We start from the raw sequence: 26,499 nt of genomic DNA, 5'->3' as shown, positions 1-26,499 counted from the left end.
TCCAGGCCAGTCAGTGTCGCAGCTAGGGCCACAAAGTATGCGACCAGGTTCCTAGCCGGCTGCACTTTGGCGCCGGGCCCTCAGCATGGCTGCCTCCAGGGTTGAGGGCTGGGGAGCTGACACACCCTTGTTTTGCTGACCGTCCCTGGAGTCTGTGATCTTCTTGTCTTTCCTGGGCCACACTAGCAGACATGTTCGCTAAGGCCTTTCGGGTCAAGTCCAACACGGCCATCAAGGGGTCGGACAGGTGAGGGAGAAAATGCTTTTGCTTCACCTAAAGAGGCTCCTACACATCTAGGGGTGCCCATGGAGAGGAGACCCCAGGGAGCCAAGCAGGGACGTCAGAAACGTGTTGGGGATGAGGTGTGGGTATCTTTTCTCTCCCAGATGATCTTTTGGACAGGAAATAAAGTTTAGTCGGTATGCACTGGGCTCAGACTAGGTTTTGTGGAAGATGTAAAATGAGGGAAATATAGGCGCCCTGTCCTCCACGGAGTTAGAGTCAGCTTCTGGGGAAACCCCGATAGGGTACCGATAACTAAAATTATTGCGGGGGGGCGGGGGTGCTTCAACGATTACTCCTGGCCGGAGAGAGCTGGAATGAGGGGTTAGAGCATATGTAAGCCGTGGTAAGAGATTCCTCCTCAGGAATTTTGGAAGCAGCTTTCTTTAGGTGTCCTTCTTGGTGCCATAGTGGCCTTTTAATTCTAAGTCGACAGACTTGTCAACTAGTCTGAGAAAGGAATGGGGAAGGCATATGAGGTCAGAATGGCTGGGTTTCTGGGTGAGACTCATTTTTATGAACACCAGTGTGGAATGAGAAGCCTAGAAAGTTGTGGAAATAGACAAGATGATGAATAGGAAAGAGAATAGGGATCCTTAAGCCAGGCGGTCATCAGCCTTCTTTATAGATGATTTTATAGTCATTCTGGATTTCAGTATTTATTAATGCCCGTCAGGAAGATGGTATTAATGGTGCCGGTGTGCTTTCTGCAGGAGAAAACTTCGGGCCGATGTGACAGCTGCTTTCCCCACCCTCGGAACAGATCGGGCTTCTGAGTTGATCCCTGGGAAGGAAGAGCTAAATGTGGTGAAGTTGTATGCCCACAAGGGAGATACAGTGACTGTGTACAAGAGTGGTGCTAACCCCATCCTATTTGAACTGGAGAAAAATTTGTATCCAACAGGTATGGCAACAAGATGGAAACGCCCAGACTACAGTCCTGTGTAACGTTTGCTACTCTCTGTTGATTTGATTTGATATATATATTTTTTTGTTTTCCACATTACCCTGCCTTTTCAGATAAAATCAACACAAAATTTCTCCTAAAGATCTTTTCAGATCTAGTGTTCCTAGGACTGAGCTTTTCAAGACCAGAAGTTGACACAATAAAATAGAGATTAAAAAAAAAATAAAACTTTAGAAAGAAAGACAATTGTAAAGATCTGTGGTAGATGAGTGTGGAGTGTTGGGAGGGAGCTGAGGTGACGCTAAAGATGGAATCTCAGGGCATGTAGAGAAAATAGCTTTCAGAAAACCTAGGCTACCCAGCTACATTAGTTACATACTTCACGTGGGCTGCTCCACAGTGGTTTCCTAGGCTCTGTTTGGTAGTCTAAGAGTCTCTGCTTTGCGTGGACTGCTCCACAGTGGTTTCCTAGGCCCTGTTTGGTAGTCTAAGAGTCTCTGTTTTTTTGTTTTTTTTTTTAATAGTCTTTTTCATAGATCTCCTCTTTTCCTTAGCGGCTGACACTGGTCACTTGGGGCTTTTCCTCCAAGGTTGTCTGGCTGCAGCAGAGCAAGGCAGTCTCCTTAGGCCACTCCTATCTTTCCTTCCAGTTTGCTGCTGTACCTGAAGACAAATAGAGACTTTTTTTTCCCCTCCAGGAGTTTTATGCGAATCACTGTGAAAAAAGGAACTCAGAATATAAACATGAGAAAGTTTCAAAATTTTTTTTAACAGAATGACTTTGGGGTCGATTGCTTCTGAAGTCATGCATGGGAAGCCTCTATGGTTTCTGCCCCGAGTTTTAGTTCCCGATGGCCATTTTCTGCTGGCAGTCCCAAAGCAGCAACAGGTGCCTCCATGTCTCAGTGGTAGCTAGTTTCCAGGTGTCAGTGGGTGTCTACTTTCATCCTGAGGGCAGTCTCCCTGGCAAACCCCTTTAACCTCCATCACCTTGAACTGGGGTGTTTTTGTTTCTCTTTCTGAATTCTGATTAAAGGGAGCATGGTGTTGGATGTTTCTGGATCTGTGCGCGTGGTGCTGGGCATGTCTGGATCTGCAGTGGGCAGTGTTTAAGTGTTTCCTGGGTCTCTTTTGGTACAGTGTACACATTGTGGTCCTATCCTGATCTTCTACCAACGTTTACAACATGGCCTCTGGTACTCGAAAAACTGGCCGGGGGAGCAGGTAAGAGAATTTTTCTATGTTTCAGCAATGGCTTGAAATCTCTTCAGTAACTATCAGCCACTTTGATAAAGCTACTCATTTCTTGTGTTCATATGTTGAAAACTCTCCTACCCCCTTTGTGTGTGTGTATGTCTGTCTGTCTGTCTCTATCTATCTATCCTCCCTCTCTATTCTCTCTTTCTGTATATACCTATCTCCATCTCTATCTCTCTATCTCTATTCTCCCTTTCTCTCTTCCTCTGTGTGTGTTTGTGTTTGTCTGTGTGTTTGTGTGTGTGTGTGTGTTATTCCTTCCACTTAACTGATTACATGAGTTCTCTGGACAGCTCTGGTTCTGTTTTAAGCCTTTTAGAAGTAAAAAGAAAGCAGTTTGTCAGCTGCCGCACGCTGTACTTTAAATCAGTAGGGAGCTTTAGCAAATGAGCACCAGTGCTTCTGCTGTGAGTCCTTTGTCGAGTGGTCGGGTGTGTGATAAAGCAAAGCATGAAAAGAAAGTTGGACGTTAAGTAAGCTGTTACGTTTTTATTTGCTACAGATTTGATGCTGCCAGGGGTAGTGGTGCCCCCTACTGGTCTGCCTCCCGTACAGCAAGGTGACCTCTGTGCCATTGCCTTGGTGGGGAACAGGTACTTCAGACAGCTGTGCCTTTTGTATGTGTGGGGGGCATGTGGTGCAGAGGAACAGAGGTATGAGGGAGGTGGAGGGAGATGACAGCTTCCAAAACACGTGGACCGAGGTCTGAAAGAAAAAATAGGTTCTTCCAGCAGAAGCAGATAGTGGGCCCTTTGTTAGATGTCAGTGAACCTGTGGAGAGTGTGAATCTGAGCATAAGACATTTGCTGTGCTGAACGTTTAAAAGTTATTCATAACTTTAGAATTATAGAAGAATGTAAGCGATGGTATAGAGTTCTGATTGATACACACCATGATTCCCAGCATTGTCAATGGCCACATCTCATGTAACATTGTAGTTACCACAGCTAAGGAGTGTTGTCCCACACTGTTGGGACAGTGCTGTGAACACACTCGAGTCTTTCCTTATCTGTATCCCTGCAGACTGTGTGTGCGTCTACCTTTTTCTCTTCCAGGATCCAGGCTAGGCTACCCCACTGCTCTTAGCTGTCCCTTCTTCCAGCCTCTTTTGCATGTAGCATTCTGTCCTGCATGTAGCGGTCTGTCCTGCATGTAGCGTTCTGTCCTGCATGTAGCGTTCTGTCCTGCATGTAGTGGTCTCTCCTGCATGTAGCATTCTCTCCTGCATGTACTGTTCTCTTCTGCACATAGCATTCTTTTCTGCATGTAGCATTCTTTTCTGCATGTAGCGGTCTCTTCTGCATGTAGCGTTCTCTCCTTCATGTAGCGGTCTCTTCTGCATATAGCGGTCTCTTGCCTTTTGTCTTTCATCATCTCCACATTCCCATCAACTGAATAGTTATCTGTATCTTTAATAACTTGATGGAAGCATAGTTTACACAAGGGTCTGCCTATCTTCAGTCCACAGTCAGATGGCTTTTAGTATATTTGCAGAGCCATTGAACCATTACTGTGTTGCTGTGTTTGATTCCAGGGCCTCATGCCTGCCAGGCAAGAACTTTTCTGTTTCTCCAGCTCCTACTGCTTCTTTTACAAAGGAACCAGGAGTCAGTGTATGAACAGATCAGTGACGAGACTCTGCCTAACCCTCATCTCTGGATTCCTTCTAGAGCTCCCGTAGCAATTGGAGTGGCTGCCATGTCCACAGCTCAGATGCTGGCGTCAGGCCTGAAGGGGAAGGGCTTCTCTGTGCTCCACACTTATCAGGACCACTTGTGGTGGGTGCATTGTTTCTTCTGTTATGGGGAATGGGGATGGGTGGCTGGGGAGAACACGATGAGCCTGAGATTCAGAAGTGCAGGTATTGGTGTATGCACATCCTCGTGTAGCCTGTGGGCCCCAGACTTCCACCCACTGGCCAAATGTGGGAAAATACATTTTCTTCTCCAGACAAGAAATTAGGGGCAGCTTTGGTTATTTTCTAGGCCAGGATTCGTCTCAGACAGTTGCCCTAGACTTAGGAATTGTTTGCCCCGCCCTTTATTGTGGTGATGTACATATAGTACTGGTTGGTCTGACTTTGTTCATCATGTGCATTTTAGACATCATTTGGTCCTGAGACAAATGCTTCTGATTCCAGATCAGTTGTCTAACAGCAGGATGATAGCTAACTATGCTACTCTAGTATCACGTTTCAGATCCCTTACTATGGACACACTCTCTAGCTGTAACAATCCATTCTAGACCCACATGCCTGCTCTTTGTCTGGTTAATGTCACTTTCACCAAACAGGAAACAGTGCTTTTCTCAAAAGCCACAGAACTAGGTTTTCTATGGGGAACGTGCTAGAGGTAGGGAAGCTTGAGATGGGGTTTCACTGCGTAGTTGAGGCTGACCTAGAACTTGGGATACCCTGGTCTGAGCTTCCTGAGTGCTAGGATTGAGGCATATGCCGCTAAGGCTGGTTCTGTAGCCAAGTGTCATGACCTGTTGGTATAGACTCATTCTGTGGATTTTCTTTTATCTTTTGTGCTTTTCCTTTGGTCTCTGTCTCGGGCTGTCTGTTAATAATATAAGCAATCATTTCCTTGAGATAAGTAGGGAATGAGTATCAGTCCCCATTTTACAGATGACAAAGCTGAGGCACTGGATTTTTCTGGGGCCAGAAAAATTGACTTAGAGATGAGTGTGCATCACTAAGATGTCCCGGCTACTCCTGCCTATGGGCTCTACTGGCTTTGAACGCCTGACTGACTCTCCCCTGACCAGGGTGGGTGAGTATCGTAGCTACTGCTTGGTGTTTCTGACATCAGATTTTTCCAGGAAATCTGGAGACAAGTCCGCTCCACCTGCCATTGCCCCATTGGCAGTGAATCCCACAGATAGCAGTGAAGAGAAAGTGGACCTTGGTCTGCAAGGAAACCTGAGCAGCCTGACCCTGGAGGGAGAGGAGGAGACCAGGAAACTTCATCACTCAGAAGCCTCTGAAGACACTAGCTCTGGGGCCCTGAACCAGGATTCCTCAGATGGCAAGCCCCTTCAAGGTGTGAAAGCCCATGCCTGTCCTTCAGATTAGAGTGCACTGGTGCTCTGGAGAGGAGCACAGAACCCTTACTTGGTTCTGTATCCCTTCTTTCATAAACCATGCCCCTAGGTGTCTGTCTGTCTGTCACATAGTTTCTGGCTATGAACACCTAGGGCTTCTGGTTCTGACTTCTTTGAATGAATGTTCTTGACTTGGTGGCTCTGTGGGTTTGGTCTTCCTGTGGGGCTAACCCTTACAGGATCAGTGCTCAAGAGTTTGTAAGGAGCCAGTGAGATGGCATCTCACTGGCTCAACAGGCAACAGGGGGCCAGTGAGATGGCTCTACAGGAGACCAAGCACTTACTGTGTGAACCTGGTCACCTGAGTTCAATCCCTGGAACAACCCATGGTGAAAGAATTGACTCGTGAAACCTATCCTCAGACATCCACACTTGCTGTAGTATGTGAGCATGCGCACGCACACACACACACACACATGTGCACACACACATCCACTTTTTAAAAAGTCTGCAGCCTGGGAGCGTTGGTACCTAGGAATGGACTCCACCTGAGCCAGGTGATGAGGGTGGGATGGAGGGTTTGCAGCGCCCAGGCAAGGTGTGTGCCTCAGGGAGGATATGGTTTTCTTTTCCTTGCAGAGCAAATGGATGAGCTGTTACAGCAGTGCTTCCTGCATGCCTTGAAGAGTCGAGTCAAAAAAGCCGACCTCCCTTTGCTCACCAGCACGCTCCTGGGCAGTCACATGTTCTCCTGCTGGTACAGAAGGCGCTGCTATGGGTGGGGGCTGCAGACAAGGCCTCGCTGTTCTTGTCGGTAAAGCCACACAGGGGTGGGGCTGCTTGAGTGACATGCTGTGCGAAGGGCCGAGCAGAAAGTTGTCTGGAAGGTAAATTAGGTTCTTGGCTTCAAAACCTTCAGTTTTATCCAGGGAAAGAATAGTAAGGTTAAAGTTAAAAGTCCCAGCATTCTTTGACTGCTATTTCTGCCAAGGTGTTTCTGGGCCGTCTCTCATGAGTCAGGTACCAAGGCATACACAGCAAGGGTCCCTGAACAGCCTTTGTCAAGAAGTTTTCTGTATCGTTCCACCCTTCCCGCTTAGGCAAAGTGTGCCTGGAAGAGAACAGGGATGAAGCCCTCTTTGAGAATGTAGCCACTGGGAAAGGGAGTATTGACTTTGAAGCCCGAGCCGTCAGGGTTCAGCTGCCACCTCCTTAGCATATTTAACCAAAGCCAATTGCAGGCAGTCACAGGGTTTTTCTGAGCCCGAATTTCTGAGACTTCTAGGATTACTGTAGAGGTGTGCAGCCTGGCATATAGCAGACACCTGTTAATACTGCGAGAGCAGGGTCTCTGCATCCCCGTAACCTGGTACTGTGGCTCACACCTGTAATTCCAACCCTTAAGAGGCTGAGGTAAGAGGATAGCCGCGAATCCAAGGCTAGCATGGGCTGTGGAGTGAGTTCCAGATCAGCCTGGGTTACAGTGAGACTCTGCCGGGGCGGGGGGGGGGGAGGGGGGACAGAAAAGAACAAACCTATCCCTATACACATATGCATACACACAGCCTGCTCTGTCTCTCAGTGGGTGGTGTGTTGTTCCGGAGACTCTTGTGCTGTTTTGAAAGCAGTAATTAATCCAGTCTCTTCTGTCTACACATGGCCTTAAGGCACCAGGGCAGCTGTGGCAGTGGGGTCCTTGGTAATTTGTCTTGCCCATGCTGAGTTGCAGGTGACTGGGAAACTGTCCCAGGATTTTTTCTTGGGCAGGCATTAGATTGGAGTGGGCTCTAGGACAGTACCCTTGAGAGTCACCCTGCTGTTGAACGTCGGGTTTCAAGAGAGGATGTAAGTTCCTGAGGAGAGGGAGGAGTCACAGTTTTCAGTAGGAACCTCTATTCCCCCTACCCTGAAGCTGCACAGGCATCAGCAGACTGTAAAGAGCCAGATAGTAAGTCATTTAGGTTTTCCAGGTCATGTGACCTCTGTTTCAGGTCCACGGCCATTGTGCACTAATGTGACCAAAGGCAACAGATAGTGCTGCATGTGGCTGGCTTAGGCTCCAGAGTGCAGTTTGCTGAGCTCTGCTATGGACCTGGCTTCCTCAGTATGAGCTTGCTGCTGAGGCCATAGGAGACTCTCTGGTTTGAGAGAACTCTAAAGCTGTGTCTGATTACAGTAGTCACTAATCACATGTGGCCCATTAAGTTTAACTTAAAGTTTAAAATTCAGGTCCCCGATCCCCCAGTCTCTGGATGACTAGTGGTTGCCGTATTAGACTCCATAGACAGACATCCCATTGCCACAGAAGTACTATTGGGTAGTCCTGACTTGGAGTAGGCCATACTCCATGTCTGTCTCCAATACCACAACTGGGCAGAGAACTCCAGAATGGTAGCTGCTCTTTGACAGCTGAGGAAAAGGTCACTTGTGTCAGGCAGGTACCAAAGTTTACTGTTTGGTTTAACTTGCCTTTTTGTCTGTCCTAGCCCTGAAGGACAGCAATTGGATATAAAGAAGTCAAGCTATAAAAAGGTAAGAGCCTGTACCTTCGTTGCATGTCTGTACAGTCATGAAGGAATACATGTGAGAGAAGACGGAGATGGGAAGCCCTGCAGACAGTGCTCAGCCTAGAACTCAGAGGGAGCAGTGAGCCTGTCCTTGGGCCAAGGCACCAGCTCCTCTCTCCCCTTTGGTCTTTTCTATCTGATTAGAGTCTTTTTTTTTTTTTGTCATGGGAAAAATGTTTATTTTGAAATTATTTTAGTTTAGAAATACAAAACCTCTTGGGGAGGGAAAAAGGAAAGGAAAACACAAAGTATACGGCAACTTTTTACTTCATAAGCTTCTCACACCCTCATTTGCTCCTAGTTCCTGCGAAGAGAAAGCATTCAGCCACCCACAATAATGTTATTAATAGGGATATGGATCAGTTTCACAAAGAATCCAATGAATCCCATGATAGCAAATCCTATGGCTGTGGCCATGGCAATCTTCTGGAATTCTTTTCTGTCGGGCTTGGTGCATCTTTTAACCAGCCGAATTGAGTCCTTTACGAACTGCCGACTTGGCTCAACAAACTGCATTACCTGATCCATGACTGATTGCGGGACGACGGCTTGAGGAGGCAAAGACACGTAGCTTCTCTGAATTAGAGTCTTAACAGACTTCACCAGTTTGTTTAGCAGCTCCTTTTTTTTTTTTTTTTTTTAAATATTTATTTATTTATTTATTATATTATGTGTATAGCATTCCTTCCACGTGTGCCTGCAAGCCAGAAGGGGTTGCCAGGTCTCATTATAGATGGCTGTAAGCCACCATGTGGTTGCTGGGAATTGAACTCAGGACCTCTGGAAGAGCAGTCAATGCTCTTAACCTCTGAGCCATCTCTCCAGCCCCTAGCAGCTCCTTTTTTAAAATTAATTTTATTTTTAACTGTGTGTGCGTGTGTGTGTGTGTGTGTGTGTGTGTGTGCGTGCATGTGCTGGTGCCAGAGGAGGCCAGATGCCTCTGGGGCTGGAGTTACATGCAGTTGTGAACCTCTGAATGTGGGCACTGGGAATCATACTTGGGCCCTACGCAAGAACAATATGAGCTCTTAACCACTGAGCTGTCCCTCCAGCCCCCAGTGTGAACTCTTGACTGCTGAGCCATCTCTCTAGCCCTCTGGTGGCTTCTTGCTCCCCAACTTGCAGGAGTGTGTGTGGTCTTTTGGTTCTTAGTCTAATGGCAGCAAAAACTGGGTCCTGGTGTTCAAGGCCCTCCCTTGCACCAGGCCCGGGTGTTCCATGTGTAGAGTCAGTGAAGTCCCTGTACTGACTTCTCTCCGCAGCTGTCTAAGTTCCTGCAGCACATGCAGCAGGAGCAGATTGTCCAGGTCAAGGAGCTGAGCAAAGGGGTGGAAAGCATTGTGACTGTGGACTGGAGGCACCCGAGGTAGGTGCGGGGCCTGTCACTGTGTGTAGCTCAGTTGGTTTGGGGACACTGGACCACAGATTGGAGGCTACCAAGGCACTGGTATAACATGCACTTTTTCTTTTCTTCTGCTGGGTTTTAGGATCACATCTTTTGTCATCCCCGAGCCTTCCCTGACTTCCCAGACTGTCCAGGAGGGTAGCAGGGAACAGCCCTATCACCCTCCAGATATAAAATCCCTCTACTGTGTCCCAGCCAACATGACCCAGCTCTTCCAGGAGTCTGGCCACAAGTGAGTTTTGGAGAGCAGCCCTTTTCTGCCTACATGGTGTCTGCCTGCACTTTCTTCTCATCCTGAGCAGTGTTTTCCTGTGACTGGCAAACCAACCTGCTCTGCCTGTCTTCCTTCTTCTAAGGCAGTGTCACACCTTTGGGTTAGGGAAGTGAGAGGGTAGCCTCTTTATCTGCAGTTGCACATCACGCAGCCCCGCTTGCTCCCTCAGGAAAAGAGGGGAAAGGCAAGAGCCGAGGAAAGAGCCTTGTTTGAATGTTTACGGGTGGTCCCCAGATACGGCGTGGACTGAACTCTGGTTGCTTCTCTTCTCCTAGGAAAGGGAGCACCCTTGAGGGCAGTGAGGTCCGAAGGATCATCATTGACTATGCCAAGAGGAACAACCTGGTGGATGCAGACAACAAAAAGTAAGTGGGCACCAAGACTGGAGTCTGTCTTGTCAGGTCTTCCTTCCAGCAGACAGACAGGAAACGGATTGGCAGGATGGTTCAGTGAGTGAAGGACCGCATACTGCCAAGCCTGGCTGCCTGAGCTCCACCCTCAGGACCCACATGGTCGAGAACCAACTCCTGCAAACTGTTCCACATGCATGCTTAGCATTGTGCACTTGGAGACACACAGATAAATGAATGTAGTAACTTTAAAAGCAAAGGACGGGAAGGATTCTGGAATGGAGAATAGATGATCACAGACGTTTGGAAATAGGCAAGCCCAGTGTTTGCAGACCATGGGCTGTGGACAGGCTGTCGCCTAGGGGCTCAGGTCGATACATGCTCTCCGCATTGACCATTAGCTGAGTACACGCATCCCACACATGTCCGCACTGATGTTCAAGGGCGTATGGCTGTTGTCAAGAAAAATGGAACCTTGTCTACAAGAGCTAGTTCCAGGACAGGAACCAAAAGCTACGGAGAAACCCTGTCTCGAAAATCAAAAAAAAAAAAAAGAAAGAAAGAAAGAAAAATGGAACCTTGAAACAATATTTAATCACAGGCATTGTACCCTTTTTGGTGTGATCTTTCTCACAAACGGGCACAGGTGTCATGCTAACAGAAGAGTTGCACTAATGTCTTCCTTTCCAGACATCCTCAGGATTAAAGAGAGAGACCTCCACACTGTCTAGTGCCCACTTTTAAACAGGTTTTGTTAGTTATTTTAAATTACTATCTATGGTGTTGGGAACAGAACCCAGGACATATGGAAAGCTAGCTGTGCGATCTACCAACCCACCTGCAGCCCTAAGTTACCGCTTAACTATGTGGGTCTCTGGGGTGTTATGTCACAGCTTAGTCCATGCACACACTATGACTGTAGCATTGAGCATTTACATCCTTCCTTCCTTGCTAATGTGCTGACAGAATTTAAGCCTTGAAAGATATAGTCACAGAGCAGAACTGAGCCTAGAATCCTGGTTGCTCCTTTCCACATTTCTTCCCCCATTTGCTTCTCCTCTTTGGCCTCCCAGTGACCTCTGGTCCCACAGCTGAGTGATCCTGGGTGACATAGAGTACGCAGTTGATCGGTGCTGTCACTTTGGAATGGTTAAGTCTTGCATTGCCTTAATCCCGTAGTCTGGTGAAATTGGATCCTATCCTCTGTGACTGCCTCTTAGAGAAGAATGAACAGCATGTGGTCATGAAGCTTCCGTGGGATGTTCTCCTGACCAGGTATTAGGAGCTGGTGGGACTGTCTCCTGACCAGGTGTCAGGGGCCGGTGGGACTGTTCTCCTGACCAGGTGTCAGGGGCCGGTGGGACTGTTCTCTGACCAGGTGTCAGGGGCCGGTGGGACTGTTCTCTGACCAGGTGTCAGGGACTGGTGGGACTGTTCTCTTGACCAGGTGTCAGGGACTGGTGGGACTGTTCTCTTGACCAGGTGTCATGGACTGGCAATCCCTCTTAACTTTCCTGCACCACCACCCTTACCTCACAAGCCTGAGCACTGAGTCCAAGTCCTCAGAACCCAGGTGACACCAGGCACACCTCTGTGGTCCTCCTATGATGAGATGGAAACAGATAAGAATCCCTGGAAGCTCGTGGGTCAGATAACCACATGTATGCAACTGTGAAAAACAAAGGGACCATGTTCCAAAGAGGGCGGAAGTTGAGGACTGCCTCGTGAGATTGTTCTTTGACCTCCACACAATCACCATGCCATCCGGGTGCCTGCACTCATCTCTTCACACGAGCACGCATAAACATATACATGCAGTCACTTCCTACACACAAAAGACCAAGTCAAGACTGCATTGCTGGAACACGAGAGAAATGTGAACACGCGGAGGCAGGAAGCTGGAAAGATGTGTTTTGAGACAGGTAGTAACATTCACAAAGCAGACAGCAGATTCCCAGGAGGCCAAGCAAGTGGAAAATTTCCAGGCACTCAGGCCACCATTTTTCGCTTCCCTGAATCAGAGGATGTCAACCTTGGCTATGCTTTGGGGAGCTTTGAGACACTGAGTTCATTGGTCCTGTGGTTCCGCCCCCCAGGTAACTTCAATACTTCTAACCTGCAGCTAGACTGCAAATAAGTATGCCTCAAAAACTTGCACTCAGTGCTTATGGTAGCAGAGATGCTGGCTGCTGCCTTGATCTATTTATAACTGGAATTGTCATTTTAGGTGTTTGCAAAATATGCAGCCTGCCTACCAAGTGACGTTTCCTGGACAGGAACCCATTCTGAAGAAAGGGAAACTCTGTCCGATTGACATCACCCTTGCACAGAAGTCTTATAATAAAAAGGTAATTTAAAAATTACTGGGGCTGTGGCTGTGACTCAGTGGCAGAGCATTTGCTTCACCTATGCTAAGGCCCTGGGTTCCCTCCTCACCACCACCCAAAGGAGACCCAGTGTTTGAGAGTGGTGGCTTAGTTTCCCTGCTAAGTTCTAGTTTGCTGATACGATTGGAGGCTTTTGGATTGGATGGCCCATGCTGTGTGCCTGTGCTGGCCCTGAGTGAGGGGTATCATTAAACACTATCCTCTGCCCTCTGGGATTTTGTACTAAGAAACTTGCTAGAACCTGTTTCAAAAGTGAACAATATTTTAGTTTGAGTTTTTCCTTGGCACTACTTTATAGGCCTTTGTCTCTTACACAATCTACCTCTTGGACTTTGCTCAATTAAAATAACTTGTAAAAATTTGCTGAAGAAACTGTTTAGCTTGGCAAAGTTGTAGGGAACAAATTATAACTGCTTTCAAAATGTGTAGAATGCTGTCCTCTGCAAAAGGAGTGTCCTTGTTCCAGTTAGAAATCCTGAGAACACAGGCTTGGGCTCAACACAGGGAACTATCTGAGTGTGTGGCTTTGGTTCAGGACCCAGGCTTTGGAATTCTAGTGTGACCTTTTCTCTCCTCTTGACCTTAAGCACCTACTGCCTCAGTTTCCTTCTGTGAAGAATGGAGGTAGTACCTGCCCTGTACTTCAGTGGCCAATGGGGGCTGTGCGTAGGCAAAGCACTTAGCAGGAATCAGTCCCTAAGTGAAAACCAGTCATGGTAACTTTAATTAGCAGCGATTACATGCCGGGCAGTATACCAAATACTTTGTGTATATGAAGCATGAATCTTTTATTAATAATAGACTGTCCAAAGATGAAGTTGGTATTACATGAATTGATGAGTTTTTTTTCTGGAAGTCTGCAAGCAAAGATTTCTGTGACCACTTGTGGGGAGATAGAGCCAGAGTCTCAGGGAGGAAGCTGGCTTTCTAATGTGACCTCTAAAGCCTCGCTGAGTCTAAGCCTGTGTCTGCAGTCCTTGCAAGGACAAGGCGGTTTTAAAGACGTTATGGAGAGCAGCCCCGCCGGCCACGTGACGGTTATCCTTTGTCATCGCTAGTCGTGAACTGGAGAAGCTGCTGGAGAGCCACAGGAGGACTATAATTTCACATGTTTAATTTTGTGTGTTGTGTTTGCTGCATGCATGTCTGTACCACTGGTGGCCTAGTGCCTGTGGAGGCCAAGACCCGAGTTACAGACACTTGGGAGCTGCCATGTAGGTACTGGGAACTGAACCTGAGTCCTCTGGAAGAACAGTCAATGTTCTTAACCCTGAGCTATCTCTCGAGCCCTGGATTTTAGTATTTATAATTTTTAGAAAGGATTTATTTATTTCTATTTTGTGTGTATGGGTTTTCCATCTGCTTGTATGTCTGAATACCACTTGTATGCAGTTCTCATAGAGGCCAGAAGAGGCCTTTAGATTCCCTAGGGAATTGGAGTTAGAGGGTTATGAGCTGCCCTGTGGGTATAGGGATCGAACTTGAAGAGCAACAAGTGCTGTTAATCACTGAACCATCTCTCTAGCCCTGAAAGTGATTTAAAAAAAAAAAGAATACTTTGCCTTTTGTCCTGAAGTTACATTCTTCCCATGTGTTGCTCTCATGGAAAAGCGCCGTGTGTTTGACTGACTGTGTGGTTTTAAGGAACTGCTGTTAGGTACAAAATACTTTATTATCAACAACATCATATCATCATTCAGGTCGGGGAGGGGAGCATGCATGCTGCAGCGCATGTATGGAGGCTGGAGGTCAACTTTGGGGCATTGGCTCTCTCCTACGTTTTGTGGGCCCAGGCACTGAACGGAGGCTGTCAGGCCTGTGCAGCAAGCACCTTTACCCCCTGGACCATCTCACCAGCCGCTTCTGCTCTTATATTTGGAGCAATCCTTATCTTGCACACCTCTAATCCCAGCATTCAGGAAACAGAGGCAGGTGGATCTCTGTGTCAATGAGAGACACAGTTGAGACACTGTCTTTAAAAAAGAAAAAGAAAACATAGTCCCTAACCTTTGGAGATGCATAGTGCTATATTTATATATGAAGTGATCTGAAGAGTAGGAGGATTTGCTCTAGAGTGGTCTTGGGAGCCATAACCCAGACAGCCTGTGAGTTGACAGCTGTTGAGACTGGTAAAGGAAATGTAGGATTCCATCACACTCTTATGCTTTTTGGTATTTTGTTTTGAGACTGGGCCTCATTGTGTAGCCTTAGCTGACCTAGAATTTGCTGGATGTAGACTAGGCTGGCCTCAAACTCTAACTCTCAGAGATTCATCTGCTTCTGCCTCCTGAGTGCTTGGGATTAAAGTTGTGTATCGCCATGCTTAGCACCATACTACTGTACTTTTATTTATGATTTAAATTCTCCATAGTTAAAGAACCCTTAAATTGTATGTTCTAGGTAGGACAGAGTATCTGTTAACACATATATTGGATGAGATGGACAGAAAGGTACCAGGGCTACAGGGATAGAGAGCCATCACAGAACATGGGCAAGGTGGCTTGCTGAAAGGCCCTTTAGAGGAGAGAGCATACCGAGAACACTCACCATCAGCTTTCTGTCCCCAGGTAACTGTGGTCCGGAACTTGGAGACCTATGGCCTCGATCCATGCTCAGTGGCTGCCATTCTCCAGCAGCGATGCCAGGCCAGCACCATCGTTTCTCCTGCCCCTGGGGCCAAAGACAGTCTACAGGTGCAGATTCAGGGAAACCAGATCCACCACGTTGGCCAACTATTGCTTGGTGAGTATCCCTTCTGAGAAGACACTTTGCCCCTGACTTGCTTGAGTCTAGTCATCCTACCTGTGTCTACGGTGTTCTCAGTGGTGCCGAATGAGACATTCCAGAGAAACTGTCCTTCAGTGAAGTGTGAACTCTTCCAGAGCTAGCATTGGCTAGACAGTCTGTTGAGATGCTAGGTAGTATAGCCAGAGCCCCCTGTCAGTCATGTGATCAAGACAGGGAACAACCAGAAGCCAGCCATACCATGCTGAGTCATTAGCTAAGGTGTTCTCTTTAGCTGGATTATGTGCCTTTTCAACTTACTTTATTTTCTCTCTCGTTTTAATGATTAAAAGAATTGTATGTGTATGGGTGTTTTGCCTGCATGTATGGGCACTACACAGTGTGTGTGCCTGGTGCCCTCAGAAGAGGGCATCAGCTCCTCTGAAACTGGAGCTGTAGATGAGAACTGCAGTTGTGAGTGGCCGTGTGCATTCAGGGAACTGAAAACCGGCTCCTCTGGAAGAGCAGCAAATGCTCTAACTGCCGAGCCATCTCTCCAGCCCCTTGATTTACCACATTTTCAGCTCACAGTGGGTGTATAAGGGGATATAAACCCGTCGAGGAGCAACAGTGTGTATTCACATGTACGCACACTTCAGTTTATAGCAGCGACCAGGCGATGCAGCCAGAGTTTGAACCAGACCTTTGTCCTTAGAATCACCGCTCTCCCCACGGGACACACGCTTAGCTTTCCTCCTGACTTCCCTTTCTAGAAATCATGTGGCAACTGCCCCAGCTGTGCTGGTGCTCAGCCGGGCTGTCGGGCCCTCCTTGGTTATAACTGCTGCAGGACTGGTGCCTGGTTGCAGACGAGGAGACCAAGGTCTAGAGAGACTCAGTACCTGACTCGGAGTGCTGTAGCTGGCCCTGAAGCTTTTTATGTTTAGAGCCAGAGAGAATACTTTTGATTTTCTTTGAGTCTCTAACCTCTGCTTTGTCCTTCATTTAAGCCCTCCTCACATTCTGCCAGGCTGACCTTTCTAAACTAAATACAAACCCATTACTCACCATAGAAGGCCTTTTGTCTTATCCATGCTTTCAGGAATAAGCTACTGAGTTTGAGAAACAAGCCCTTTCCAGCCTGCCCTGTTTTTCCTGCGGCCTCCTTCTCACCTCCCCCACCCCCCACCCCACATTCTAATTTCTTCCCAGCTAGTTTCCTGCCGGTCCCACATCTACCTGCTTGTGCCTGGCTGTCCCCTTGTCTTGTGTGACCTCCCATACTCCTGGTCTGTCTGTCCTCACAGGTCTACTGGCACAGCTCAAGGGCAATGCCCATTTCCCTGTGAACATAGTAAAAATTATTAGCATTAGTGCATCTCAACTGTGTTGATGTTTCTGGTTAGTGTCTGGAGCTTGGCTAGTTTTTTGTAATGTCTGAACCCTTTGCAAAAAAGAACTTGAGACAGACTTTGCCTTTCCCATGCCTGTCTCCCACTCAAGAGACTGACACATGGCACATGCTCAGTAAGTGTAGTTATCGCATGGCCTGTGACAGTCCCAGCAATTAACTTCCACAATTGAGCTCCTTATATTGAGAGCGCGTGTGGTGGAATGAGGCTAAGGGAACAGAAGAAAATTAGATGGACACACACCTTCTCTCTTAGAGTACCAAGATCAGTGGCTCTCACTGTGGGTGGCGGCCACTTGGAGGAAAACAGCCCTTTCACAGGGTCACCTAAGACCACGGGAAGACACAGATTTACATTACGATTTGTAACAGTAGCAAAGTTAGTTATGAAGTAGCAATGAAAATAATTTTATGGTTGGAGGTCACCACAACATGAAAAACTGTATTCTTTTGTTTTATTTTGGTTTTTCAAGACAAGGTTTCGCTGTGTAGCCCTGGCTGTCCCGGAATTTGCTCTGTAGACCAGGCTGGGCTCGAACTCAAGAGATCTGCTTGCCTCTGCCTTCTCCATGCGTGGGTTAAAGGTGTACATTACCACCACCTGGCATTAGGAAGTTTGAGAACCACTGATATAGATGGTAACTAGCAGGGTGTAAATGACCAAAATACACCCTCCAACTGCTGTGTGTGGTAAACGGCCCATCCCAGGTGTCACCAGACACTGGTGAACTTGATTAGGATGTAGAGGGCAGGTCATGTGCTGAAAATTATTGTAACAGATCCTTGACAGCAGGGATGAGCACACTGGGATTTAGTGGACAGGGAGGGGCAGGAGGTTACAGGGCCCAAGGGATGTGGAAAGCAGGGAGGGGCAGTAGGGACTTGGGACCAGGCTTGGCTGAAGATTTTCTTTTTGGATTGTAGAAGAGTATCGGCTCCCTGGAAAATGCATCCAAGGCCTAGAAAAAGCCCCCAAACCTGGCAAGAAGTGACAGAGTCATTTTATGCAGTGGATTCCATGGGAACCCAGGTTCTGAGCTGGTAATTGATATGAGCATTTTTAACTTTTGCAAATAAAAACTGTAATTCTTTACTGAGAGCTTTTATTCTAATCTAAATCTGAATGCCCTTATCCTTCCTTCACTTAGTGAAAATGTCCATGTGGTTTCTGTGATTTAGCTCATGCCCTGTGTAAGAGACAGGGCAGCCTGTCGAAGGGCAACCGGCAGAGCCTTCCTGTTCTAAAGCCCCTCTACCAGATAGACCCCAGCTTCCTACTTAGTGCCTCTGGGACCTAATTAACCTCCTAGGCCTGCTCGTCCCTTCATGTCTCTGTAGGGTTTGTCCCTAGAAAACAGTCTGGCTCTTCTCTGCCCTCAGTCACAGCAACAAAAAGAATTAACTCATAGCAGCAGCAGCAGCAGAATTGAGGTGAACAGGAAGAACAGTGAACACAGAACACGGGTTCCTATGTGACCATGCTCTTCTCCACTGGATACAGCTGCTCCCACTAATGGCGAAGTTTGTGATGTAACTCCAGGATGGTGCTTTGTTGTAGTGACGTCTTCTGAAGCTTGGGTTCACGGAAGGGCTCTTCGTTCGGTCTTCAGAGGACTCAGAAAGAGGAGCCACTGGGTGCTAGGAATGGTTGCACCATCACTCTTGTTCACCTTGGTTTGCACAGGTCATTTCTGTATCTAGGGCTCTCTGTGTAAATAAGGATACGAGCGGTGCAGGTGTAACTCCTTAAGACTTCTTGGATTGTACCATTAAGAAAGAATTATTATTTTTTTCTTTCTCATTCTTTTAAAAACTGAGATAAAAGAGGCTTGCTCACCTACTGTTCACCAAATCACCCATTTTAGACCCGGAAAGAAAGGGGTGGGTGTAAAACTGTGTGTGACAGCTCCCACCTCTTGCTGTGAGACACTAATCCTCTCTCTACCAGCATCCCCATAGGGAACTGGAAGTGCCTTCTAGAAGCCAGCTCTAGCAGGATCCTATTACAACAGGGTGTCTGCTCCTGAGGAGTGGCGCCCCTTGCCTGCACACGGATGGCATGCAGCACTGTATTGTGTTCTCGAGGGCCTTGTCCCCTTTGCAGGCTCCTGGAAGGTAGTGCTGTAGAAACTGACGACCTCCCTGCTGAAGGCACAAAGCCTGTAAGGGGACCAGCACTTCACTGGGGTTCAGCAGCACTCTGCTATGGCAGTGTGTTGTCTGGGCCTGTGCTGGGGTGTTTTCTCCAGGAGTAAGTGATACATTTGCACTGAATCATCTTCCTCTCTCTCCTGTGGTTGTCATGGAGATGTGGGACAGTCAGACCGTGGAAAGGATTCTCTCTGTGTGCTAAGCCAAATAATGTATATCAAGGTCAGACTTTGAGTTTTGAACTTATGAATGCCAAACTACAGTGAAATGGGTCCAGTAAGAAGCAGAAACTGCTCCATTCCCATGCCCCTTGTGGTGCGTGGACAGACGGTACAGGTTTACTCAGCAACTGGCTGAGTTTTCTGTGGGGTACACTTAACGTCCCATCCTTTCCTTCCTCTCACCCCTCATATCTCCCCTCCCTCCCTCAAATGCATGGCCTCTTTTTCTTTGTGTGTGTCCTGTGTCTGTGTGTGTGCGTGCACACATAATATAAATATTATAACATAACAGATATAGAAACAACCCTTTCCACTTGTTGACCCCCCAGGTATTGCATAGCCAGTTACTGGGCTCACTCTGTGGAAGCCTTTCTCCCACTCTGAGCATTCCTTAGTTGATACAGTTCTTTGTCTAGCAGTGGGGCCCCACGAGACCCCCCCCTTTTCCTGTTAGCATGGTGACTGGTGTGGTCCTCGTTCAGGTCTTGTTTAGGCTGCCGCGCTGTCAAGGTACCGTGACCAGAGCCTCTGTCACTTCTGGGAGACACAACTTCACAGCAGATTTCCTGGTCCTCTGGCTCTTACAATAGTCTACCCCTCTTTGTAACATTTCCTGGGCTTTTTTTGTTTCTTGATTTTTGTTTTTTTGAGACAAGGTCTCACTATGTAGCCCTTGTTGGCCTGGAACTTGCTTTGTAGACCAGGGTGGCTTTGAACTCACAGAGATCCACCTGCTCTGCCTCCTGAGTGCTGGCATTAAAGGGATGTGCCACCACGCTGGGCTAGGTGCAAGAGTTTTGTAGGCTTAGCAACTGGTGATGCGTATCCCATGATCAGCTCTTCTCTGCATTTTGATCTGTAGAGGTCTCTGTTACAAAGAGGTATCTCTTTTGAGGATGTGTGAGAGCCACACTTACCTGTGGGTGTAAGGATAAGTATTTAAGATGCAGTTGGGAATTCTGTTGGTTTAGTAAAGTAGCAATAGGAGGTTCTTCTTTAAGATCCTTGACCTCACTAGCCTGGGGGAGTTGGCCAGATTTTCAGCACCAGACATGATTTTCCTCTTGTTGAGTGGACCTAAGGTCAGATTAAATAGTCGGTCACCACCAAGACAAAGTGCCACTGTTGTACCTTAGGGAAGTTTGCTGTGCTGGTTGTGGTGGTTCACGGGTGTCACCCTGGGTAGGACTGTCGGTTGCCCCCCTCCCTCCGAAGCCCCTGTCCACTTTACTCTCATGGTTTTGGTTTCTGCAGTTATTCCATGTTATGTATTCCCTTCTGAAGGTTTGGAGCTAGGAGCACAGGTGAGAGAGAACATGTAATGTCTGTCTTTCTGGATGTGGGTTACTACTTACTGTAGTCTTTTCTAGTTCCATCTATTTACCTGCAAATTTCATGGTTTCCTTTTCTTTACAGCTAATTCCATAGTTAGAACTGTGTTCCATAGTGTATTAGAGTATTTGTACCTCATTTTCCCATCCATCCATCAGCTGAAGGGCATTTAGGTTGTTTCCATTTCCTAGCTATTGTGAGCAGAGCAGCAATAAACATGACTGAGCAGGTTCTGTGGAGTAGGAGGTCAAGTCTTTTGGGCGTATGCCACGGAGTGGTATAGCGGGACTATGTGATATATATATATATATATATATATATTTTTTTTTTAAGGTTCTCCACACTGACTTCCAGAGTGGCTGTACCAGTTTGCAGTCCCATCAGCAGTGAATTAAGATTCCCCTTTTCCCACCTTCTGTCCAGTATTTGTTATCAGTTTGATTGGCAAAAAAACTGTAAATGCTGATTTGTATTTTCCTAAGTGCTAGGGATAATGAATAAATATTGAAATATTTCTTAGACTTTTTTTTGAGAAATCTATTTAGTTCCTTAGTCCAGTTTTTGAATGGGTTTTTTTGACTTTTTGAATTCTTTATGTAGTCTGGATTTTAATCCTCTGTCAGGTATATAGTTGGGAAAAGGATTCTTTCCCATTTTGTGGGCTTCCTCTTCATTTTATTGGTTTCCTGAACTGTTGGCTTTAGTTTCTGGGCAGATGGAGCCCGTGTTTTGTAGACACCGCCTATACTCCTAGCAGTTCCAGAGCTCCAGGTCTCACACTTAGGCCTTTGATTCATTTGGAGTAGTTTTTGTGGAAGAGTGGATGGTAGGGTGGTAGGGAGGAAGTCTAGGCGGGTGGGCCACGTCTGTCCTGGCCAAAGCCTGGAGGTTGGAGTCTGTGGCAGGGATGACCAGACTAGGCTGGAGCACTGGATGTGGGGCTCTGCTGGCTCTGGGGACTGGGCAGACCCATCTGGCCGGACCCTGGTATAAGATGTGGAGGACCAGGCTGGGCAGAGAAGTTAGATGTCAGCTAATTCTTTAAAATTTTTGACTGTATGTCTTGAAAAACCCAATTTTTTTTTTTTTTTTTTTTTTTTTTTTTTTTTTTACTGTAAGCATGTGTAGTGGTGCATACCTTTAATCCCAGCACTCAAGAGGCAGAGACAGGTGAATCTGAGTTTGAAGGCAGCCTGGTCTACATAGTAAGTTCCAGGATAGCCAGGGGCTCACGCACAAAAATGTATGTGTACATTTGTGGGACCCCGTCTCATGCACAAAAATCTATGTGTACATGTGTCTCACGCACAAAAAACTATGTGTATATGTGTCTCACGTACAAAAATCTATGTGTACATGTGTAGGTGCACATGCCACAGCACACATGTAGAAGTCAGAAGAAAACTTGCAACAACCCCAGAAGGTAGGCAGTGATTTCTCTAGTTAACTTATGTGACTTTTTCTATGAATTCAAAGATGCATCTTTGCTGGAAATCAGAGGGTGCCAAAATGAGGGCTGCTTGGTGCCAGCTCGGCCCTCTCGTGGCTGAAATTGTCCATGGCACATTAACGTCTTATTGTCCAATAATTCCAGGACAGAGCTGCTGGTTACCTTTGTAGCCAGAAAGCCCCGCTCTTTTCTAACTCAGCATGTGCTTGGCTCTAAGTCCTCTCCCGTCCCCAGCTAGGGAGATAGGAGATGGAGAACAGGCAGTACCCTGTATGTGTAGAGTGTCCTCAGAAGCATTTGGGTGGCAGCCTTTAATCCCAATCTTACTACAGAAGAAAGCTTGGCTCTGCCAAGAAATGCACCTCCTGTTGCTGCAGGCCCCTCGCTCCAGCTCAGTTCCCATAGGAGGAAGTTCAATGAGGATGCCTCCATTGTGAACTGTTCTCGCAGTAAGCCTTTATTACTCATTAAAAAACATATATAAGAAAAAACATTTAGAAGGAAAATGTTCTCAAAACAAACACCCACGGAGCAATACAACCATAGAAGGCACTACCAGCAGTTACACCCAGCTCTGGGGCTGAAGGGACCTAACCCTTCCCAGGGGCTCAACCTCAGAAGAGGTCCTGAGTCCAACTGTGCTTAAAGTCTCAATTTTACTATAATTTTCTGAATAAACACCTTTATATATAGCTCTATGCCTCTATGTGTATATACACACATATTTGTATATATATATATATATATACATGACCTTTTTTCTTCTCAAAAATAAAATAGCATCCATGGGGGGAGGGTCTCAGCAGCATTCACAGTGTTTGCAGCAGGAGCCATGCCTTCTCCTATGCTACAGACATGCAGGATGAAGGGAATGACTTTCCGTCTGTCCCTGTAATACACAGTGGGGAGGGAAGAGATAAGGCTGCACACGAGATGGCAGACGGCCAGGGCTGATGGCATGCACAGCCTCACAGAGTTGCTAGCTCGCGTTGCTTTGTCAGCTCTGAAGACTGAATGACAAGGACCCAGCATTCCTCTGGGACAGGAGTGGCAGGGACTAGCCTGAGCTAGGGAGGGGACTTTGCGGCTACACGGAGAAGCTTGGGCTTAAACAACCCGAGGGGTGTGGAAAGGCAGGGTAACAAGAAAGCGGTCTCCTCCGGAGGCCGGATTGGAACCCCGGCCTTCTTTGAAAGGGACAAGTTTTTCTCCCTCTGTCTTGAGTGAGGGTCTTTGCGGTTCTGACTGCTGTTTTCAGTTTGAACTCGTCAGTGAGCTGGAGTCAGAATCTGATGCTGCCAGTGTGGTTTAACAAGATCACATCTTCGGAGTCAGAGCCTGATCAGGAAGCTTGATGGCAGAGTGGTCATCACCTGTGCATCGAGGACTGCCCTGCCCTCATTTCTACACCGCCATGGTCCACTTCCTGCCCTGGGCAGGCCAGCAGCAGAGCTTGCAGCAAACATGCCCTGCTCTTCTCTCTGAAAACAAAAAGGCACTGAAGTCACCAGGGAGGTCAGGCCCACAGGCTGGCTGGACGCCGTGCTGCAAGCAGACCAAGCCTTGCAACAGAAAGTTCCCAGCCACTGTAAGTAATCGAGGCTGCTCCTCGGACAGCAGCTGGAGAGGACGGAGGCAGAGCGGGAGGCTGAGGAGTAGACAAGAGGTCCTAGCTGTAGGCGGGCTGTAGACAGCTTGCATGAGCTTCTCTGCGTTCTTTCTGGCGACTCAGCAGGAAACTAAAAGTGTGAAGTGTCTGGTTTCCCTTTGGTAGAAATCCATGAGGATGACAACATTAAACTCAGGACTTAACATAACAAACATCGGACAGAGACATGCTGAAATACCACACAGATGTACATATATGCCTTTGGGTTTGCATGTGCACAGCCTGGGGGTGACAGAGACAGGCCTGGGCAGGCTGTAGCATCTGGAAATCTAGTCCTAGTGAAGGGGAGGCACCTGGAGGCGAGGAGGACAGTCCTTCCGTGAGCATTTCCCTGCTTTCAAGGACTTAGCTAAACGAAGACAGCACATTTGACCCATAAATAAAGATACTGTAGGTGGCAAAGAAGAGGAACTGAATGAAGGATTGAATCCAGAGAAAGAGCACAGCGCTCTAAAACCTTTCTTCCCTTTTGCCGGCTGCTGTGATTGATTGGAGTTTGACCAGAGAGGCAACGATTTGGTTTGTGGAAGGCCGGCAGGTTGGGCGGGGTAAAAATTGTTCGTTCTGATCCAGGTGGAGTCTCTGCAGAGTCATGGCGCCGTGGGTTGGCAGGACTTGAACCCTGTACAGACACTTTGTGGAAGAGACTTTGTGCCGCATCTGTCAACTGCTGGGCAGGCACAGGTGGACCCAGAGGTGTCTGGAGAATAAATGTCTGTTGCAAAATAATAAAATAAATGAGAGGGCACTGAGGACAGGAGGCGGCGGCTACCCAGGCTTCCCCTGGGACTCCCGTAGCGCCTCCTCCAGTTTCTGTCGGAACTTGTTGTACTTCTTCTGCACTTGCTGGATTTTGTCCTGCTCCTCTTTTTCCAGGATAGTTAAGAAGTTCTGGAGCTCAGGAATGGAAAAGGCATCCCACTGTGGGGCAGGGAGGAGGAGAAAACAAGGGGAAACGGTTAGATGTTGACATGACCCGAGCCCCCCCCCCACTGAACACGCAGGTACCATGAATGACATCTGTGCTATACACGACGGTCACATCAGCCACAGACGGTGAAATTCTGACACTCGTGGAGTTCCCAGCCCTATGCCCCGTTCTTACGGGACGAGTCAGCAGCAGCTGAGATCTTCACTTGGGTGCTGGCTGTGCTCTCCAGAGGCAGGAGGATACCTCTCTCTAGCTGTGGACGGCAGGCACCAAACTCCACCCTGTCACCTACCTCCTCTTGAGTCAGTGGGCCCTAGCTGGCCGAGCTACCTCCCCACGGAAGAAAGGGAGGAGACTACAAGCTCTTAGAGCACAGGGGAGCATTTATGGTGTCTGCCTTAGTCCCCACACTCCACAGAAAGAAGGGAAGGAAGCCATGGAGCCGCAGCAGCAGTGTGGACTAGAGCTGGATTTTCCTCTCCCAACCCCAGGCCCTAGGCAGCAGAGCTCACATGCTTCCGGTGGCTCTCTTCCTAACAGACTCGAGACCACGCTGTAATCCTGGTTGAAATGAGGGCAGAGCCCTGTCTGTTCTGCTCAGATCCTCCACTGACCCTCCCCCCCCCCGCACCAAGCCAATCCTGATCATGTTCAACCTCCACAGAGCAGTGTGATAAACACTTAGACCCTCCTCTTTCTGTCACTTGCTGAAGACCATATCCTAAGTATCCTGGACTTGAGGATTGCTGCCTGATGTTACCCCATTTTTGCCAGGAGACTGACACTGGTTAGTCCCTCTTAGAGAGAGGAAGTCATTTTAGGAGAAAAAAGTAGTTCAAAACTGCCTGTGCGCAGCAGAACCCAGATGGAAATTGCTGGGCCTTAGGGCAGTCTGGGGCAAAACCAGTCTGGGCCCAAATAGTTTCTCAGTGTGTGATAATCCTCCCACCCCAATCCTCCCACCTTACACCTCAGCCCCGGCTTCACAAAGCAAGTAGAATCCTTTCCACAGGATTTGCCGTATGCAGGTTCTAACTTGCTTCGTTGTGATGTGCCCACTGAGCCTGGGTCAAACCCAGCCTGTGGCTCAGCACATCGCAGCTCTCTAGTCGTCACGCCCTCCCCTCACTGCACCCGGGACAGCAGCCCCCATCTTTCCCCACCCAGGCTGGCTTTTGCAGAAGGTCCAGACCTACCTCTACCTCTCCGGTTTCGTTCTCCTTTAGCACAAAGCTGAGGACATCAGTGTCAGGCCCAGCGAGCAGACGCAGGTGGAGAGGGCAGTCAGCAATGGAGAGTTTCTGGAAGAGCACTGTGAACAGCAACAGGCATGGCTCATCTAGTGGGTACGAACCTGACAAGACCGTGGTAGCTCAGAGGCAGAGCCTTCAGTTCCTGCCTGGCATTCCCAAGGCCCTGCCTCCACTTACATCACCTTCCAAAGTGGACCCCTCGTTATAAAAATTGGGAGCCCAGAGCGTGTCTTTCTGGTGCACGCATGGAACTGCCTGGCCAGGCTCTCTGCTCATTTTCCTGCCCAGATTCCATGCTTTGCTCATCCACAAAGCCTAGCAGCACGTAGAGGGCTGTAGCCCCGCTGCATGGAGGCCCACACCCCATCCAGGGCTCGCGGTGGGTTTACGCCAGTGTGTGGACACTGGCAAACTGGGGGAGGTTGGGACTGCTCATACCTTGTCCATCTTTGTGTATCCGCTTAAAAAGCGCAAACTTCTGCGGGTTGTCCACAACCATGAATTTCTTGAGCAGCCCCTGGATGACCTCGCTGACGGTGGTGGTGCTGCTGATGTGTAGCTGCTTGATGGCATCGAGCGGCAGGTAGAAGGACGTCCGCTTGTCTGTGGTGGCTGCAGGGTTCACTTCCTTAATGGCGTCGTAGATAGACTGGGGTCGGATCCCAGCAGGTACCGTCACGGGGCGTCGGAGTTTCAAATGCACTTTGATGAAGCCTGTGTAGGTGCCATCTTCACTCTGCAAGTGGGAAGTATATCCTCCATGATCTGACTGCCGCTCGAGGTTGTGAACCGCAGAGGCCCTGACAGGGGCCATTCCAGCCAGCCTGTCTGAGTTCCTTCCTGAGTCTGCTATCTGGAGGTGCTGATGGTCCCGAAGGGCCA

At 48.0% G+C, this 26,499-nt stretch overlaps 3 protein-coding genes across 7 annotated transcripts in view; 1 reads left to right on the top strand and 2 right to left on the bottom strand.

Moving 5' to 3' along the window:
• Eif2d (eukaryotic translation initiation factor 2D) lies at positions 1-20,701 on the top strand. Of its 3 annotated transcripts, XM_057770013.1 has the most exons (16): positions 1-247; positions 997-1,187; positions 2,331-2,414; positions 2,950-3,040; positions 4,118-4,225; positions 5,271-5,491; positions 6,132-6,249; positions 7,979-8,024; positions 9,322-9,425; positions 9,547-9,696; positions 10,014-10,103; positions 11,268-11,363; positions 12,316-12,436; positions 15,043-15,217; positions 17,535-17,651; positions 20,648-20,701. In XM_057770013.1, exons 1-15 carry the CDS (start codon positions 192-194, stop codon positions 17,600-17,602), a joined length of 1,719 nt encoding a protein of 572 aa, XP_057625996.1. In that variant the 5' UTR covers positions 1-191; the 3' UTR covers positions 17,603-17,651; positions 20,648-20,701. The 3 variants fall into 3 exon arrangements, with proteins under 3 accessions (XP_057625996.1, XP_057625995.1, XP_057625997.1); XM_057770012.1 differs by lacking the exon at positions 20,648-20,701 and having other exon boundaries at positions 17,535-17,964; XM_057770014.1 differs by lacking the exons at positions 9,547-9,696; positions 20,648-20,701 and having other exon boundaries at positions 17,535-17,966.
• LOC130874622 (protein transport protein Sec61 subunit gamma) lies at positions 8,340-8,621 on the bottom strand. Its single transcript, XM_057770015.1, has one exon. The coding sequence runs from the start codon at positions 8,585-8,587 to the stop codon at positions 8,381-8,383; it is 207 nt and encodes a 68-aa protein (XP_057625998.1). The 5' UTR covers positions 8,588-8,621; the 3' UTR covers positions 8,340-8,380.
• Positions 20,702-21,496: 795 nt separating the features above from the next.
• Positions 21,497-26,499, bottom strand: part of Rassf5 (Ras association domain family member 5) — a 66,762-nt gene continuing 61,759 nt past the window's right edge. For 2 of the 3 annotated variants that reach the window (XM_057770494.1, XM_057770495.1), the window contains 3 exons: positions 26,056-26,353; positions 25,561-25,676; positions 21,497-24,354 (listed from right to left, as the gene is read on the bottom strand). In XM_057770494.1, the coding sequence (XP_057626477.1) occupies positions 24,202-24,354; positions 25,561-25,676; positions 26,056-26,353 (567 nt within the window). In that variant the 3' untranslated portion in view covers positions 21,497-24,201. Of the gene's footprint in view, positions 24,355-25,560; positions 25,677-26,055; positions 26,354-26,499 lie in introns of those variants that run through there. The other variant, XM_057770496.1, reaches the window with a different exon arrangement.

This window comes from Chionomys nivalis, chromosome 5, assembly GCF_950005125.1.
Source record: "Chionomys nivalis chromosome 5, mChiNiv1.1, whole genome shotgun sequence".
NCBI lineage: Eukaryota > Metazoa > Chordata > Mammalia > Rodentia > Cricetidae > Chionomys > Chionomys nivalis.
The sequence above is the reverse complement of the archived record's forward strand: the minus strand, read 5'-3'. Positions and strand labels throughout refer to the sequence as shown.